Source organism: Dendrobates tinctorius, unplaced genomic scaffold (assembly GCF_039654945.1).
Source record: "Dendrobates tinctorius isolate UK_male_01 unplaced genomic scaffold, ASM3965494v1 ptg000334l, whole genome shotgun sequence".
In the NCBI taxonomy this organism is placed as follows: domain Eukaryota; kingdom Metazoa; phylum Chordata; class Amphibia; order Anura; family Dendrobatidae; genus Dendrobates; species Dendrobates tinctorius.
In genome coordinates this window covers 1,837,051-1,856,821 of record NW_027362000.1, presented here as the reverse complement: position 1 = coordinate 1,856,821, position 19,771 = coordinate 1,837,051, and the positions used below count along the sequence as shown (strand labels likewise).

At 42.0% G+C, this 19,771-nt stretch overlaps 1 protein-coding gene across 1 annotated transcript; it reads left to right on the top strand.

Annotated features, from left to right (window-relative positions):
• Positions 1–828: 828 nt before the first annotated feature.
• CD8B (CD8 subunit beta) lies at positions 829–15,060 on the top strand. The gene is made up of 5 exons (XM_073562055.1): positions 829–1,197; positions 3,676–3,777; positions 4,305–4,397; positions 8,785–8,821; positions 14,038–15,060. Exons 1-5 carry the CDS (start codon positions 870–872, stop codon positions 14,048–14,050), a joined length of 573 nt encoding a protein of 190 aa, XP_073418156.1. The 5' UTR covers positions 829–869; the 3' UTR covers positions 14,051–15,060.
• Positions 15,061–19,771: the final 4,711 nt, after the last annotated feature.

Sequence of the window (19,771 nt, the reverse complement as noted above, 5' to 3'; positions counted from 1 at the left end):
TATGTCAATGGAAAAATTGAAAAAAGTTATGGGAAGGAATAAAGCGAAAAAGATTAAAAAAAAAAAAAAATTGGCTTCTGTCTGGGAAGGGATAAATTTAAGACCTGATTTGTGTTGAGTTGTGGGAAAAGCAGTATATAAAGAACACTCATCATGGTCTCTTCTGAAGGCTAGCCTATGGCTGGGCATAGTAGAGCCAAGATGGTAATGAAGGAGGTCTACATCAGCAGAGTCGTGGAGCTCAGTAACTGGAGGCCAGGGCAGCAGCGGGGAACCGGCCCTGGACCCGAGGAAGCTCTTTGTGCTGAGTTTTGGGAGCAGAAGCTGTCCAAAATCCTTCTCAAGAACACAAAACTCCTAAAAATCTTGGGAGATTTCACTCCAAGAACTCAGCAAAAGGACTCAGGATGGACATACCCTTAGGTCTTTTGTAACAAAGACCCTTCAAAATCTTCTTTAAAACCTCAAAAGTTTTTAAAAAAATTGGGAGTTGCCACTCAGTGGCTATATGCAAACAGATTTTTTTAATGGCTTTTTGGAGCATAAACTGTGTGGAAACTCTCCAAATCTCAAACTCCTCATAAACTTGGAGGTTTCTGCTCAGTTTTTGCTCTGAAAACACTGAAAACGGCTCATCTTTTCTTCACTTGGTAAACCCTTTTAAATGTCGTTAGGATGTCTTCTAGTTTAGTGCTGTAGTAGTTGTCCTCAACAATTACTTTTCTCAGATGTTTTTGTGTCTGCGCCCGACATTTAACAGCATGTGGACTATCACACTGGGCTTGTCCTTCATTCATGTTCTTCCCGTCTTCTCTCTTCATGCAGGAGTTCATTCCTTATCTGCAGTATTAAGCCAAAGTCCACCATCTATGATCCAATTAGTTAATCAAGTGGTAGAAATTTCTTGTACTGTCAAGGAAGTATCCATGGAAAATCTGGGACTTTACTGGTATCGAAAGCTCGAGAACAATGAAAACTTGGAGTTCATCGTTAGCTCAACAAGTCAATTGGGCAAAGCTTCCTACGGGAACAAAATGACACCAGAAAAATTCAAAATGAAAAGAACCCAATTTCAAGATTATTTCACCTTGATCATAGCCAACCTGGACCATTCAGATAGCGGAGTCTACTACTGCATGGCCGGAACATCACTCAAACTCGAGTACGTGTTTGGAAATGGAACGTGGCTGAGGGTCGGTGAGTGCTTCTTCTCTAGTGATGAGGACCATACAGAGCTGTACTCTAGTAGAAAACTTGAGTAGGGAACTGTAGCATAATGCTCCTCCGTGCCCCCATCCAATCCCAGATTGTGAAACTGGTGTGAAAATGCCAAAAGTTGCTGAATTTTGCTGCAACTCCAAGCTGCTTCAAAATTGTGTGGCTTTTTAAAGCTTTTTATGCCACTCTTTTACTTAAAATCTTTAATGAATCGAGGACAAAGTGTCTTCCAGCTGAGAACCCCAGAGACTAGCTGCAACCAATTGAGTAGTAGGTGCCACCACGGGGCAAATAAAGTATTACACATTTAAATTAAAGGGTTTTATGTCTGGTTCAGTATAGGACAAATTTTCAGTTTGTTAGTTTAAAAAAAAAAAAAACAACACTGCATGTAGGTCACAGAAAGATGAATAATAATAATAATAATAATAATAATTTTATTTCTATAGCGCCAAAATATTCTGCAGCACTTTACATTATAGAAGTGTCTTGGACAGACAATAGACATTACAGCATAACAATAATCACATAGATCATAACAGACACCAAGAGGAATGAGGGCCCTGCTCGCAAGCTTATATTCTATGAGGAAAAGGGGAGACACGGAAAGTAGATGGTAACAATTGCTTTCATTGTTTGGACCAGCCATAGTGTAAGAATCGGGTGTTCTTGTGATGCTGCATGAACCAGTTAACAACCTAAGTATATAACAGTTTAAGTTATTGTGTTGAGGCAGTAGGCCAGTCTTTACAAATGCGTTTTCAGGGCACGCTTAAAACTGTGGGGATTGGGGATTAATCGTATTAAGCTGGGTAGAGTATTCCAAAGAATTGGCACAGCACGTTAAAAGTCTTGGAGACGGGAGTGGTAGGTTCTGATTATTGAGGATGTTAACCTCAGGTCATTAGAAGAATGGAGGGCACAGGTAGGGTGGTAGGCTGAGGTGAGGGAGGAGATGTAGGGTGGTGCTGAGCCATGGAGAGCTTTGTGGGTGAGGGGAATGAGTTTGTACTGGATTCTGGAGTGGATGGGTAGCCAGTGTAATGACTGGCACAAGGTAGAGGCATCGGTGTAACGGTTGGTGAGGAATATGATCCTGGCTGCAGCATTCAAGACAAATTGGAGAGGGGAGTTTTGCTAAGAGGGAGACCGATTAGTAGAGAGTTACAATAGTCCAGATGAGAATGAATAAGAGAAACAGTAAGAGTTTTTGCAGAGTCGAAAGTAAGAAAAGGTCGAATTCTAGAAATGTTTTTGAGGTGCAGATAACAAGAGCGAGCCACTGATCGGATGTGGGGGGTGAATGAAAGCTCATAATCAAGTATGACCCCAAGACAGCGGGCATGTTGCTGGGGAGTAATCGTGGAACCAAACACGGAAATGGCAATGTCGGGTATAGGTAGGTTAGTAGAGGGAGGAAACACGAGGAGTTCAGTTTTTGACAGGTTCAGTTTCAGATAGAGGGAGGACATGATGTTAGGCACAGCGGTAAGACAATCACTGGTGTTTTCTAAAAAGGCTGGCGTGATATCGGGAGAAGAAGTGTATAATTGGGTGTCATCAGCATAGAGATGGTACTGGAACCCAAATATACTGATTGTTTGACCAATAGGGACTGTATAGAAGAGAAGAGGAGGGGACCTAGCGCCGATCCTTGAGGAACCCCAACAGTAAGGAGGAGATGAGAGGAGGAGGAACCAGCAAAAGATACAGTAAAGGAGCGGTCGGAGAGATAGGAGGAGAACCATGAGAGAACGGTGTCCTTGAGGTGAATGGAACGGAGCATAGTGAGGAGGAGCTGATGATCCACAGTGTCGAATGCTGCAGTGAGATGCAAGAGAATTAGCATGGAGTAGTGACCATTAGATTTAGCTGTTAGAAGATCATTAGAGACTTTAGTGAGGGCAGTTTCACTAGAGTGTAGAGAGCAGAAACCGGATTGTAGAGGGTCGAGGAGAGAGTTATCAGAGAGATAGCGGATAAGTCAGGCATCAACCAGGCATTCCAGGAGTTTGAAGATGAAGGGAAGATTAGAGACAGGTCTATAGTTAGCGGCACAGTTTTGGTCGAGGGATGGTTTTTTAAGTAATGGCTGTATGATGGCATGCTTAAATGAGGAGGGAAAGATACCGGAAGAGAGAGAGAGGTTGAATATTTTTGATAGGTGAGAGGTGACAGCAGGGGAAAGGGACTGGAGGAGATGTGATGGAATGGGGTCACTGGTGCAAGTGGTCGAGCGAGAAGCTGCAAGGAGCCTGCTTACTTCTGTGACTGAATAAAATGATATCTGCGATCCGATGTTTTATTCTAGAGAAATCCACATTTTCCTTAATATGTAAATGAGCTATTAAGATCTATGGGCGGGACATAGATCTCCCTTTTAATATGCTTCCAGATTTATCCTCTCTCTCTCTATCATGGCTGCTGTATATAAGCTGCATTTCTTTTGTCTTGCAGTTGATTTTCTACCTACAACAATAAAGCCAAAGACAACAAAAAAGAAGCAAGAAAATGTAAAAAAATGTAAATGCAAGAAAATATCTAAGACATCTCTACCAGGTAAATGATAATCCATAAAGAATACACACGTCTTTATTTTAGGACAGGACTTGAAGATTTGCAACACTCTGCACTCAGAAAATGAAGGATGGAGCTGGGCATGACATTATTTCCAGCACCTTCCCCCCTTGCCATGTCACTCTGGCTCCGCTGGAGCTTTTATCCTGCTTTAAGCCTGGAGCCATGAGAAGAACACCAAAGCTGCAGTGTAAAGTATTGTGGACTGCCAAAGCAGTAGCTTGAGCCTCTGATGATGCCACCACCAGGGGGCGTGCCGGAGCTTACTGCACAGCATTCTATTACTGAGTTCTATGTGTACCTGTATGCAGTCAGCTCTTATGCTCCCCCTAGTGGCGGCTGCAGGCTGTCTGAATGTTAGAACAAGGTATTATGACATTAATCAGCACATAATTTTAGTAATGTTTAGATAAAGGTGATATCACTGTAATATTCTTTATGAAATACACAAATTATCTGTTTTCCATCTCCTGTAATATAATCCGGCAATGCTTTCATGTTGTGCTTAGGTGTGAGCTGCAGCGCGGTGGTCTGGGCCCCTCTGTCAGGATTGGCCCTCGTGCTCCTGATCGGCCTATACTTGCTGGCCTCTCATACATACCGTAAGTCTTCTCCTTCCGTATCCATACAACACAGATACTTGTATATACAGTGCAGTGCGAGGGATACACCGTGTCCATCACCAGCCAGAGGTGCCGACATAGCACATTCAGCTGGGTGTCAGTATGGCAGCACAGGGGCAAAATGACCTTTTCAGACCACCAGGGATCCTGACATCAGCTCTAGACCACCAGGAATAATGACACGTACCCCTTCATTTCCATATACCACTGGGGATACTCTGATCTGGACCACTTAGAGAAAAATGGAATGTGTCATCAGAAAATGACCTATTAAAACCGGTTTTATGGCAAATGTATTTTCTACAAGTTTGTTTTTTCAGTTTTTCACATCACTATCTATTTTAAAAAATGAAAAAAAAAAATCGTGCAATCTTCACACAGTGCACTAGGCCTAATGCTAGACTCATACTTCTTATTGTGTACATGAGACTTCAACATCTCAGAAAGTAACAGAATGAGGAGAAACATCTCTATACACAGTACATAACACACGATCCACCATACACAATAGGTGATGTCACAGCTCACCTCCTCCTCCTGCACAATGACTGATAACACCTCTATACACAGTAGATAACACAGGATCCACTATCCACAATATCTGATGTCACAGCTCACCTCCTCCTCCTGTACAATGACTGCTAACTCTATACACAGTACGTAACACAGGATCCACCATTCAAAATAGGTGATGTCACAGCTCACCTCCTCCTGTACAATCACTGATAAACACCTCTATATACAGTACATAACACAGGATACAGTATCCACAATAGATTATGGCACAGCTCACCTCCCCCTCCTGTGCAATGATTGATAACTCCTCTATATACAGTAGATAACACAGCAGCCACCATTCACAATAGGTTATGTCACAGCTCACCTCCTCCTCCTGTACAATGACTGCTATCTCTATACACAGTACATAACACAGGATCCACCATTCACAATAGATTATGGCACAGCTCACCTCCTCCTCCTGTACAATGATTGATAATTCCTCTATATACAGTAGATAACACAGCATCCACCATTTACAATAAGTGATGTCACAGCTCACCTCCCCCTCCTGTACAATGACTGATACCTCTATACATGGTACATAACACAGGACCAACCATTCACAATAGGTGATGTCACAGCTCACCTCCCCCTCCTGTACAATGACTGATACCTCTATACATGGTACATAACACAGGATCCACCATTCGTCATAGGTGATGTCATAGCTCACCTCCTCCTCTTGTACAATGACTGATAACACCTCTATATACCATAGATAACACAGGATCCACCATTCACAATAGGTGATGTCACAGCTCACCTCCTCCTCCTTAGTGGCTGATGTGGAAATCACAATACATTAGAATTTTTTTATGTAGGTCGTGATTTGGAAATTAAAAAGCAAACATTAATTCAACAAAAAATTTCATTTAAACATTAGGCCATTTTCTGATTACACATTTAACTCCTTGACATTATTAGACTCAGTATTCAAAATTCAAATATGGGGTCATGTGTGTTTGGCCCAAGTGACAATATTACTCAGTCATATCACTATTTTTATATTATACTAATTCCTTCAACTTTCCACAAAAAAGTGTTCACGCTGTCTGGATATTTAGAAATACAAATAAAATAATGTACAGTAGTGTGAAAAAGTAGTAGTGATTGCCCCTTCCTGATTTCCTATTCTTTTGCATGTATGTCACACTTAAATTTTTCATCAACAAATAAATTTAAATATTAGACAAAGATAACACAAGTAAACACAAAATGCAGTTTTAAGGCAGAAAAGAAATCCAAACCTACAGGGCCCTGTGTGAAAAAGTGATTGCCCCTTCTTAAAACATAAATTACCTGTGGTTTATCACATATTTGGGAAGCGGAGTTCAAATTCCCTAGCCACACCCATGCCTGGTTACTGCCACAACTGTTCTCAATCAAGAAATCACTTGAATAGGACCCGCCTGACAAAGTGAAGATCAAAAGTTCTTCAAAAGCTAGACATCATGCTGCCAGCAAACCACAATGAGAGAAATTATCCACAAATGGAGAAAACATGGAATGTGGTGCACTTTCCCAGGAGAGGCACACCGTCCCAAATTACCCCAAAAGCGCAAAAACAACTCATCCAAGAGGCCACAAAAGACCCCAAAAAATCCAAAGAACTGCAGACCTCACTTGCCTCAGTTAAGGTCAGTGTGCATGATTCCACCATAAGAAAAACTGGGCAAAAATGGTCTGCATGGCAGAGTTCCAAGATGAAAACCACTGCTGAGCAATAAGAACATAAAGGCTCATCTCAATTTTGCCAGAAAACATCTCGATAATCCCCAAGACTTTTGGGAGAATAATCTGCGGACTGACGAGACAGAAGTTGAACTTTTAGGAAGGTGTATGTCCCATTACATTTAGCATAGAAGTAACACAGCATTTCATAAAAGGAATATCATACCAACAGTAAAATATGGTGGTGGTAGAGTGATGGTCTGGGACTGTTTTGCTGCTTCAGGACCTGGAAGACTTGCTGTGGTAAATGGAACCATAAATTCTGCTGTCTACGAAAAAATCCTGAAGGAGAATGTCCGGCCATCTGTTCATGACCTCAAGCTGAAGCGTACTTGGGTTATGCAGCAGGAAAATGATCCAAAACACACCAGCAAGTCCATCTCTGTGTTATGCTCGCATTCGGGCTGTTTAGTGCGAGCGTGGATTGTGGTCCCACTGTGCTGTCGACCAAGGAGAGCCTGGAGGGGAATGACTAAGTCCCTACCCAAGACTGACCCCAGATGCACTGCAACAGACTGTGCCATGATCCAAGGAGGCGTGACCAGGTGTTACACCAGGACTGACCTCAGTCACACAGCAACTGATCCTCAGCGAGATATGGTGATGCTGGTGAACACGAATAATATACAGGCAAGCAGATGTAGGATCGAGTTCAGACTGGATGGGCAGGAACAGCTTCATGAAGAACTGGGTCACTGGCAGGTATGACTAGAAAATAGGAACAAGTAGGACCCAATTCAGACAAGTCCAAGACAAGGACAGATACACAGAGGAGAGCCAGAGCCAGACTCACAAAAGGTACTTGCAATGAAGTAGCAAGAGTGGATCCATACAAATAATGTTGCACACAGGCAACAGATAAAGAGATAAGTACAGGTTCAGATACTGCAGGTTTTAGAGATAGATACAGTTTCAGACACAGGGAATTTAGGAAAAGATCCAGACTCAGATGCAAACAGGTTAAGGGATTGGTCTTAATTCAGACCAGGACAGATACAGGTACAAGTTCAGGTCTGGGAATTCAGCCCCCAGAGTGGCGGAAACAGGAAAGATCAGATACAGGTACAAATTGAGATTTCAGGCCTGGGGATGCAGTCTCTGTGGTGGCAGGAACAGGAAAGGACCTGGCAACTCAGAAATTGCTCACACACTGAAAGAGAATGTTGCTCAAGCAGCTACCAACAGGTGGAGGTGCCTTAAGTACCAAATGCCTCTCAGCAATAGGCTGGGGACACATTAGGAATGTGCATACTGTCTCTTTAAAAATCAGGAAGTGCATGCACGGTGCCTTAAGGATTGGTGAGTACATCGGTGTCCCTGCATGGTGGGGAATGGGAAGCCATGCCGGGATGCACGCTGTGGTGTTACACTCTGAATAGCTTAAGAAAAACCACATTAAGACTTTGGAGTGGCCTAGTCAAAGTCCTGACCTTAATCCAATTGAGATGCTGTGGCATGACCATATTATGTAAGTTCATGCTCGGAAACCTTCCAATGTGGCTGAATTATAACAATTCTGCAAAGATGAGTGGCCAAAATTCCTCCAGAGTGATGTAAAAGACTCATTGCCAATTATCGCAAACGCTTGATTGTAGTTGTTGCTGCTAAGGGTGGCCCAAAGTTATTAGGTTTAGGGAGTAATCATTTTTCATGCAGGACCCAGTAGGTTTGGAATTATTTTTCCCTTAATAATAAAGACCTTCATTTATAAACTGTATTTTGTGATTACTTGTGGGATCTTTGTCTATTATTTAAATTTGTTTGGTAATCGGAAACATTTAAGTGTGACACACATGGGAAAGAATAGGAAATCAGGAAGGGGGCAAACACTTTTTCATGGAAATGTATAAAGGTGGCGGCGTCCCTGCTGAGGTTCATCTGCCACCAAGAGGTTTCATTCTAGAGTTATCACAGCATTTAGGGAATAGGGTCATCACTAGGGGACGCTGTTGCGCTGCTATGTAGTAGTGTTACATAGTGGTGCACGGTTAGGCGGCATTAATATGACAGTCTGGGTTTGTCTACATGGCAGTGTGATGTGTAGTAACCTATATTGTATTTTTCTGTGTTCCAGGCGTGTACCGGAGGACATACATGTACTTCAGAAAGTAGTAAGTGTTTTGTGTTTGTGGTGACAACATGTTGTGAGCTCGATCTGATAACCGGGCATAAAACCACATGAGAACCCACAAGAGCGACAACCTGCTGCGTTACATCCCGATATCATCTGCTCCCTGACATGAGACACATGATGGCTTCCCCAGACACCAACCTCATATTTCTCTATGGTCAGGACACACACCCTGGAAATAAAGGGGTATTCCATGTGCTGCGAGGGCACGCTCCCACATAATCACCAGATATCACCTATACAGTGATCACCCCACATAACGACACCGCTGTATAAAATTCATTGTAGAGCCGGCTGGCAATGTCAGCTCCATCAGGTCTGCTCCGGACTATCGGCTCCGGACTATGTGCTCCGGACTATGTGCTCCGGGCTATGTGCTCCGGGCTATGTGCTCCGGGCTATGTGCTCCGGGTTATGTGCTCCGGGCTATGTGCTCTGGGCTATGTGCTCCGGGCTATGTGCTCCGGGCTATGTGCTCCGGGTTATGTGCTCCGGGCTATGTGCTCCGGGCTATGTGCTCCGGGCTATGTGCTCCGGGTTATGTGCTCCGGGCTATGTGCTCCGGGCTATGTGCTCCGGGCTATGTGCTCCGGACTATGTGCTCCGGGCTATGTGCTCCGGGCTATGTGCTCCGGGCTATGTGCTCCGGGCTATGTGCTCCGGGCTATGTGCTCCGGGTTATGTGCTCCGGACTATGTGCTCCGGACTATGTGCGCCGGACTATCGGCTCCGGACTATGTGCTCTGGACTATCCGCTCCGGATTATCAGCTCCAGATTATCTGCCAGAAGCTTAATCTATTGTGAAGTAACTACAAGTATGGCTGCTACTCGCTGTGTCACCTGGATGATGGGAGGGAAGTGCCCTGAACCCACAGACATCACCACAGTAGAAACCTGAGCCCCAATATCATCGCTCTTATGTGAAGAGATAATTAAGAGGCAGAAAATAAGATAATTATCAGCATGCTCTTATAGAAATAAAAAGATGATCGACAGATTAATAGATAGATAATAGATAGATAATAAATAGATAGATAATAGATAGATAGATATCGATAGATAATAGATATAGATGATAGATAGATAATAGATATAGATACTAGATAGATAATAGATATAGATAATAGATAGATAATAGATAGATAATAAATAGATAGATAATAAATAGATAGATAATAGATAATAAATAGATAGATAATAGATAGATAATGGATAGATAATAAATAGCTAGATAATAAATAGATAGATAATAGATAATAGATAGATAGATAATAGATAGATAGATAGATAGATAATAGATAGAAAAGACAGATAGCAGCACAAACTTGAGCAGATTTTGGGGGCAATACTTCCTGAGTAATGCAGTTGTCCAACGCAAAATATGAATGGAAAAAAATCAGGCAGCACTCCAGTTCAAGGAAAAATTGTGGACTTTAATCCAGCGCCAAGTGGTGCAACATTTCGACCTCACAGCACGGTCTTTGTCAAGCAGATAATAGATAGTTAATAGATAGATAATACATAGATAGTTAATATATAGATTGATAGATAGATATTAGATTGATAGATAATAGATACGAGGGGCTGCTGATAAGTCTTTGGCTTTACCCAGAAAGAAACAAGACAAGAAGATGAAGCTTTACATTTATTCCACACACTTCTTACATCGGTATTCCAAGTTCTGTAAGCCGTGCAAAAAGAAGGATTTCGGTTGTGCCTCGAACCAGGCATCCGTAACAGCCATGGCATCAGAAATGGTGTGAAATTTGGTGCCCTTGAGGTGTTTCTTCAGGTTTGGAAACAGATGATAGTCGGAGGGAGCTAGATCTGGTGAATAAGGTGGGTGGTCAGCTCCACCAGTTTTGCCTTGGTCACTTATGCAGTGTGAGTGGAGGTGTCGTCTTGCAGGAACAAGATTCCTTTGGACAGCTTGCTGCACCTTTTGGCCTTCAGCGCTGCCTTCAATTGGTCCAAAAGTTCAATGTAATACCTTGCATTGATGGTGGAACCCTTAGTGGCTGATTTTTGCACCCTGAATTTCTTTGGAACACCGTGACTCCACTCTTTTGATTGCTTCTTGGTTTCAGGGTCATGCAAATAAATCCGGGTCACATCCATAATGACCAGTCGATCCAGGAAGTTCTGATCAGTCTGGAAATGCTGACGAATGGACCGGCATATTGTCACTCGCATGCTTTTCTGATCTGTTGTCAAACATTCGGGGACCCACTATGGAGATCTCTTCTTCATATCCAAATGTTCATGGATAATTACACAAACACGTTCCCGGGAAATCCCCATGATGTCTGCTATTACTTTAGCTGAAATTTGCAGATTCTCCAGTGTGAGGTTGTGCTGAGCATCGACGATCTCCGGAACAACAACCTCTCTCGGTCGTCCAGGACGTTCCTCATCGTTGGTGCTGAAGTGGCCTGTTTCACATTTGGCAACCCAGTACTTAACTGTAGAATATGAAGGGCATTGATCCCCCAATGTCTGCGACATACCACCATGAATATCCCTTGTGGACTTTCCTTGCAGAAACAAGAATTCTATCACTCCTCTGATCTCATGTGCTGTGAATATCGTATTAGACTGCGCCATTTTGTTTTCCCGCGTACGTAGAACACTGTTCCCATAAGCTAAAAACATAAAATTTTAAAAACATATATTAGACACATAAGGTTTTCATGTGATGTAACATTCATTACCATAGAAACCAAAAAAGACCACAAAGCCAAAAACTTATCAACAGCCCCTCGTAGATAGATGATAGATAGATGATAGATAAAAGATAGATACACAGATATTAGATAAATAGATAGATAAATGATAGATAGATGATAGATAGATAATAGATAGATAATAGATAGATGATAGATAATAGGTAGATACACAGATATTAGATAGATAACACTGGTCAACAGCATTTTTGGTGCCAAAGATATTTCATCGAATTTAGGGTATTTTTGGGGTGCTGATTCTGAATATGTCATCAGTTTTGCCAGATTGGCTCAAGTTTTTGAGATTTTTGGTATCTTATTTATAGCACTTGTTGGTAAATGCGACGCATCATCTCATTAATTTCTTTGGATTAGTACTTGAACTGAGCAGTTCTCAATATAGTTTTGTGTTAATTAGTGTTCTAAAAGTTTGTTCATAGCTTGATTTTTGCACTAACTTTATGTTGTTGTCTGTTTTCCAGTGAAAAGCATGAACTCATCAAGAAGAAGTTGTCTTAACGATCCAGACTCATTCTGTTACATTTGTGGTGAATACACACTGCCAAAACATAGAAGAAACATAACAGACTTCGTAAAAAAAGTGTATTTTGCCTATTTTGGGGTTATGCTTGGGGACCAAGACAAGTTTTGGGCACCACACATAGTGTGCAAAGCATGTATCGAATTATTACGAAAATGGAGCAAAGGACAAAGAAAAAGCTTCAAATTTGGTGTTCCAATGGTGTGGAGAGAGCCAAAAAATCATCATGATGACTGTTATTTATGGTAAACACAGGTACAGGCACATCTTCACAATGAGGGACAGGCCTTCTTGCAGATTCCATGTTACTCCCATTTTCGTTTCTTATGCTTATTGAATCCTTGCACTTGCACTGCACAGAAATAACAGTCATCATGATGATTTTTTGGCTCTCTCCACACCATTGGAACACCAAATTTGAAGCTTTTTCTTTGTCCTTTGCTCCATTTTCGTAATAATTCGATACATGCTTTGCACACTATGTGTGGTGCCCAAAACTTGTCTTGGTCCCCAAGCATAACCCCAAAATAGGCAAAATACACTTTTTTTACGAAGTGTGTTATGTTTCTTCTATGTTTTGGCAGTGTATATTCACCACAAATGTAACAGAATGAGTCTGGATCGTTAAGACAACTTCTTCATGATGAGTTCATGCTTTTCACTGGAAAACAGACAACAACATAAAGTTAGTGCAAAAATCAAGCTATGAACAAACTTTTAGAACACTAATTAACACAAAACTATATTGAGAACTGCTCAGTTCAAGTACTAATCCAAAGAAATTAATGAGATGATGCGTCGCATTTACCAACAAGTGCTATAAATAAGATACCAAAAATCTCAAAAACTTGAGCCAATCTGGCAAAACTGATGACATATTCAGAATCAGCACCCCAAAAATACCCCAAATTCATTAAAATATTTTGGACACCAGAAAAAAATTTTTTTTTCGTTGACCTGTGTAATAGATAGATATGTAGTACGTGTGCCAACTGGAGGTGGTCCCTTTCGGCTCCGGAACCGACTGGAGGCAGAAATCCGTTGAATCAGGTCCAAACTTTATTCGGTAGCCTCTTGACATCCACAGCAGACACAACAGCTTCTGCTCCCTGGCCTGGGTACCTGTCACCTTCCTTCTGCTTTGATTGGCGAAGACCCTCTGGGTACTTTCACCGTGGCTGCCATTAGGCCCACGGCCCAGCGCTTCCCCCTGGCTAAGTCTGCCCGCTGTACACCTACTCACTCTTCGGTGTCCCAGCCGTCCGGTACCCAAACCTTCCGTCAGTCGCTGCCGTCCCTTCCTCTGGCTCTCCTCTGTCCTTCCTGAGCTTGTCCTCTCTTCGTCCTCTCCTGTGCTAGTCTCACTTCTTTCTTCCCGTGGGTGTCTCTCTGCCCTGCCCCTGCGACTCTCCTCTCTTATATCTCCTCTCTCTGGAAATCCCCTTCTCAGTCCCGTAACTCCGCCCACCATGACTATGCAGTTTCCCTAGCCTGAGGCTTGCTGTTAAGCCCATTTCTCACTGCTCTCTGTCTCCATCTTGTGGCCAAAACCCATTACTATGTCATCCTGCACTAATTCCCAGCTGTTAACCATACACATACAATAAAGCATAGTGCACATCATCCTTTACATGTTCTTTCCATCTCAGACAGGTCCATGGGTCAGTCAACCCCCTACAGATAATATATAGATGAATAGATAATAGATTTAGTCATTTTTGCTATCAGAGAAATCTGCTTAGTCTCGGATTCATATTTCCTCTCAGTTCAGGAGTAAAATGTGTATTCAGTGAATTCAGATTTTTCCATTACTGAGATAGGGGATGACAGTTGGTGCTTATTCGGTTCTATGGAGGGAGGATCTAGAGGTGACACTGACATTCCTGATTGATTGCTTAGTTGATTCTTCTTCATTTCTTATTTCTTCACAGTTCTCCAAAGTAGGAAATAAAGCCTCCCAGCCGCCATGTATCCTGAACATGTACAGAAGACATTGTCACAATGAGGCCGTCAGGGATACTGATCTGTACATATATGTAGATTTATGGGAATCAGGGACAATCCGCCCCTGTCCAAGACTTCTCTATCCTTCTGTTGTTTGATCCATGGCTTCTTCTTGGATGATATTATCTTGGACTGATCATCCTCACACAGGAACATATCCAGGAACCTGACTTGTGACATTGGTGACATGATCAATGATTATCTGGACACAGAAGCAGATCTGGAAATATCTGGAAAACCAATCAATGACATCTACTATACCCACATTGCGCACTTATTTGATGTTGTATGTGACATCTCTCAAGGGTTTTTGTTTTTTTTAATAATATTTTTTTTAATTTTTTTTTTTCTTAGCATAATGCAGAGTGTCTGTCTCTGGAGGACCTGCCCTGTGTTACACACACACACAGCACATTGATGGAAATTGTGTAATACTTCATTTCACCTGTGGAGGCAGTGCAGAGAAACTAGAGACTTACTACTAGATTTCCCAGAGATCACACAGATCACAGGAGGCAAATTGTCCAATATGTAAAACATGAGTATTTTTCATATTTTTTATTTCATACACACTTGGGGTGTGTTCACACTGAGTTTTTTTGTTCATGAGGTTTTTGAGCGAAAACTCTTCAAAATCCTTCTCAAATTTCAAACACTTAAAAAACTCAACTTTAATTCATTTCTATGGCAAAGCCACAGTTTTTTTTTTAGGAGATTTTGGAGAGTTTTTGCTCCAACAACTCAGCAAAAAGATCAAGTGTGAACACACCCTTAAAGGGAATCTCTAAGCAGGATGGAATCCGCTCCAAAACTGGGCGCCTTCCAATGAAAATGCTGCAGAAAACTCTTCGGAAAAAAACTGCTTTAAAAAAACACTGCTTCCGGACCGAAAAAGTTGCTGTTTTTGACTGCCCCCCCCCAAAAAAAAAAAACACATGGCTTTACAGAACCCCAGCCGAATAATTATATATTTCTTTGGTTTATATGTAAATAAAGACAAAATTGTAAAACCATCAGAAGTTAATGGTGTCGTCGACTACCTGTGATATGGCTGCAGATGGAGCGGCCCGTCACAGCGGCTCATGTCAACCTATTTTTCATTTTTATTATTCTTTTATTTTACTCTTATTTTTTGCACTTTATTTTATGTGTTCCCCGGCTTTGTTTTGTTTTTTTTTCTGTATTTGTGTTTTTTTATTTTGCCATTGTGGGCAGAGTTTGAGGGTTTCAGATGTTTACGAATGAATAGGACGATCAGAACTTAAAGCACAAGTCTCCCCAACAAGTTTCACCACATGTGTGGCTTCATCAGGGGTATCATGCCGGTGTTACATCCCCTGATGAAGCCATACATGTGGTGAAACATGTTGGGGGACTTGTGCTATAAGTTCTGATTGTCCTATTAATCCTAATCCTAGTCCTAATAAAAGCTAAATTTTATGGTTTGATAGAGAGGGATGTTTATGGGGTGCTCCCCACTATGTTAATTATTATTATATTCCTCCCAAGTCATTTTTGTCCTCTTTTTTTGTGTTCTATCTCCTGTAGAGTGTAAACTTTTATGGTCATCACAGGTGATCGGACAATCACAGCTTCAAGTTTCCTAAGGAAAATATTAAATACAGTAGAAAGTGAGAAAAAAAGTTTTTAAAAATATGAAAAATATTTTAAAAAAACACAAAAATTTTTAATCACTCCCTTTTGCCCCATTAAAAATAAAACAATTAAAAATACCAAATATGTGTATCGATGCATTTGTAAAAGTCCGATGTACCAAAATATAAAGTAAATTAATCTGATTGGTAAAAGGAAAAATGGCAAAAAAAAATTAAAACTCCAGAAATACGTTTTTTGGCCACAGCAATATTGCAATAAAATGCGATAAGAGGTGATCAAAAAATCATATCTACAGTAAAATGGTATCAAGAAAAACATCAGCTCGGTGCGCAAAAAATAAGCCCTCACTCTGCCCCAGATCCTGAAAAATGGAGACGCTCTGGGTCTTGGAAAATGGCGCGAAAAACAAAAAATTATTTTTTTTCATGCAAATTTAAAAAAAAAAATTCACCACTTTAAAATAAACTATACATGTTTGGTATCTGCATACTCGTACTGAGGGCGAGAATCATAACGGCAGGTCAGTTTTACTATATAACGAACATGGGAAATAAAAAACTCAAAAAACAAATTGTGGAATTGCACTTTCTTTTGCAACTTCCTCGCACTTGGAATTTTTTCTCCCTATTTTCCAGTGCGTAACATGATAAAATAAATGGTGTCATTCAAAAGTATATACACGGCGCAAGTCAGAAGCGGCTGTATGGAGCGGGCTCAGGCAGCGAGCCCGCCCCAATACTCAGCTGGCGATGGCAGTGTATTATAGTGACGGCCTGCCTCTAACAATCGTGGGTGGATCGGAGCTCCACCCGCAATTGTTAACCTGCTAGATGCCGCTGTCAATCTCTGTACTTCCGCCAATCGACCCGCTCATGACGTGATTGCGGGTTGCCAATGGGTTGTCTTGACCGCCGGGGGTCAGCTATGGGCAAGTGTGGTGCTGGAAGAAAGCAGCCATGTTTTCTAAGCTCACCTCTGCTACATCTGTACCTGTTAGTTTGGGGTAAGATCAGGGGCGTAAGGATTGCAGTCACAGAAGTTGCGGCCATGACCTTGTCCGTACAGGATGGAGCACGCCGACACCAGCACCTATTTCAGCTGAATGTATATCCGAGAATCACGGCACAGAGACCTACAGGCTCCCTGCACTGCAGTGCATGCCTCCAACCAATCAGAGGCCGGCAGCTGACATAGTGACATTATTCCACACCAATAACAGTCACGCCAACGTCAGCTGCAGGCATCTACGCCAGAGATAGAGGAGGACACCGGACATCGTGAAAGCAGGCGAAGGTGAGAAGAATCATTTGTGATTTTTTTAAAAAATATGTTAGCAAAAAGCAAGGAACATTATTACAGGATGGGCCCAGGAGGCGGGGCATTATTACTGGAAGGGGACTGGATGGGGACAATATACCAGGATGGGGACATTACACCAGGATTGGGGACATTATACAAGGAAGAATGAGGGGCATCTTTTACTGGAAGGGGCCAGGATGAGGACATTACACCAGGATGGTGGAAATTATACCAGGATGGGGGATACTATACCAGGAAGGGACACAGAATGGGGAACATATATTACTGAAAGTGAAAAAACCAAAGGCAGAAACATAATAATAGCATACCCTGCAGTAAATAAACAGAATAGTGCATGGAATTAATATACTGTACTTAGGTAACATGCTTTTTGATGAAAAAACATGTTCACTAAATACGTTGCATTAATTTCATGCACTATGCTATTTATTTACTGCAGGGTATTTTATTATTGTGTTTCTGTCTTTGGTTTTTCTGTTCAGTGGCCAATGTGAACCTGTGCTTACACGCTGCATGCACACACGTTTATAATCCAGTTCATACCTTTGGGGTTTTTTGTCTGGCGTTCGCATTTTTTTTTTCAAGAAACATGTTAACTTAGGCTAGCTTCAGACTAGCGCATTTTACATGCAGCGCATGGTGCCGCTAAGCCCCGCCCCCTGCTTGCCCCGTCCAGTCATTTCATCCTACTATCGCTCATGGCTGCATGCGATCTGCGCACCCTATCTTTAGCATAGGGTGCGCAGACCATGCGCTGGCCGTGCGCTAGTAGGCACACTTTTGAAGGTGCGCCGAGCTCACCAAAATGCAACATGGTGCATTCGGCGCACACCGGCGCAGCGCACGCAAAAATCCTACTAGCGCACGGTCTGCGCACCCTATGCTAAAGATAGGGTGTGCAGATCGCATGCAGCCGTGTGCGATAGTAGGAGGAAGTGACCGGACGGGGCGGGCAGGGGGCGGGGCTTAGCGGCGCCGTGTACTGCATGTAAAATGCGCTAGTGTGAAGCTAGCCTAAGTACTGTATATTATTTTCATGCACTATGCTGTTTATTTATTTCCTGCAGAGTATTTAATCATTATGTTTCTGTCTCTGCTTTTTTTCTGTTTAGTGGCCAGTGTGAACGTGCGCTTACACGCTGCATGCGCACCAGTTTATATCCCAGTTCATACCTTTTGTTTTTTTTATTACTGGAAGTGACAAGGATGGGGACACAGGATGGGGGAAATTATTACTGAAAGGGGAAGGGGTACATTATGCCAGGAAGATGCCCAGGATGGGGAAAATTATTACTGTCCAGCCGCTTCCACCTAGCGCCAGTCATTACACTGGTTACCCATTCGCTACAGATTCATATTTCTCACCCACAAAGCCCTCCACAGTTCTGCACCACCCTATATCTGCTCCCTCACCTCCGTCTATGGCCATAAACATGCCATCCATTAGGAAACAGACCTAAAACTAACATCCTCCATAATCCGAACCTCGCTTCTCCATCTTCAAGACATCCCGTGCAGCGCCAGTTCCCTGGAATGCATTATCCCAGACGATCTCATTGTTACCTAGCCCCCACGTTTTTAAGAGTGCTTTTAAAACATGTCTCTCTAAACAGGCCTATCACCTCAATTCACTAACCTAACTCTCCCATGCTGCCTCCTCCTAAATATTATTCAGAATCTGCGACCTCCTATTCATCTGTCTCCACACCCTCCATGCACCTGATAACTATCTGATAACTGCACTTAGGATGGAGTCACACATGACGTATAAAAATACGGTCCATTTTTCACAGACCAGAATCGCACAAATGTTTCATGAACGGTGATCCATATGTCAGTCGGTTGTAATGCGAGGATGCGATTTTCTAAGCATCCGTGTGACATCTGTGTGACATCCGTCTGGCGAGATTTTCTTGCCGGCTTGCAAAATGGACATGTAATGGAGCCCAATGACAGGTTAAAACACAAATGAAAGAATAGATATATACACATAGAATATATATATATATATACATATATATATATATATATATATACACATGTCATTGAGACACATATATATATATTTATAGTTCGTAGACTTCTACTTAGCAGAATAGCCGCTAAATCAATTGCCGGCTTCTGTAAAATTATTACAGAACCCGACATGAAATGACACATGGTTACATACAGTAAACCATTTCTTTCATTTAGTTTTTTATATGTACAGTATTTGATTAATAATTAGATTAGTTTATGTGTGTAGAATTTGGGACATATAGGTGTTAAATTAACGGGTAAATTTGTTGAAAAAAATTGTGTGGGCTCCTGCGGTATTTTCTCCACCAGAGAGGGAAAGCCAGTGAGTGAGGGCAGATATTAATAGCTTAGAGAGGGACCATTGTTTTTGGCCCCCCCTGGCTAAAAAAAATCTGCCCCCAGCCACCCCAGAAAAGGCGCATCTATTCCCATTTCCTTTAGCAGTAGCTCATGGGTTAATAAGGGGTTAATGTCACCTTGCTATTGAAAGGTGACATTAAGCCGGGTTAATAATGGAGAGGTGTCAATAAGACACCTATCCATTATTAATCCTATAGTAGTAAAGGGTGGTGGCTGGGGGCAGATTTTTTTTAGTAGGGGGGGCCAAAAACAATGGTCCCTCTCTAGGCTATTAATATCTGCCCTCACTCACTGGCTTTCCCTCTCTGGCGCAGAAAATTGTGCGGGAGCCAACGCAATTTTTTT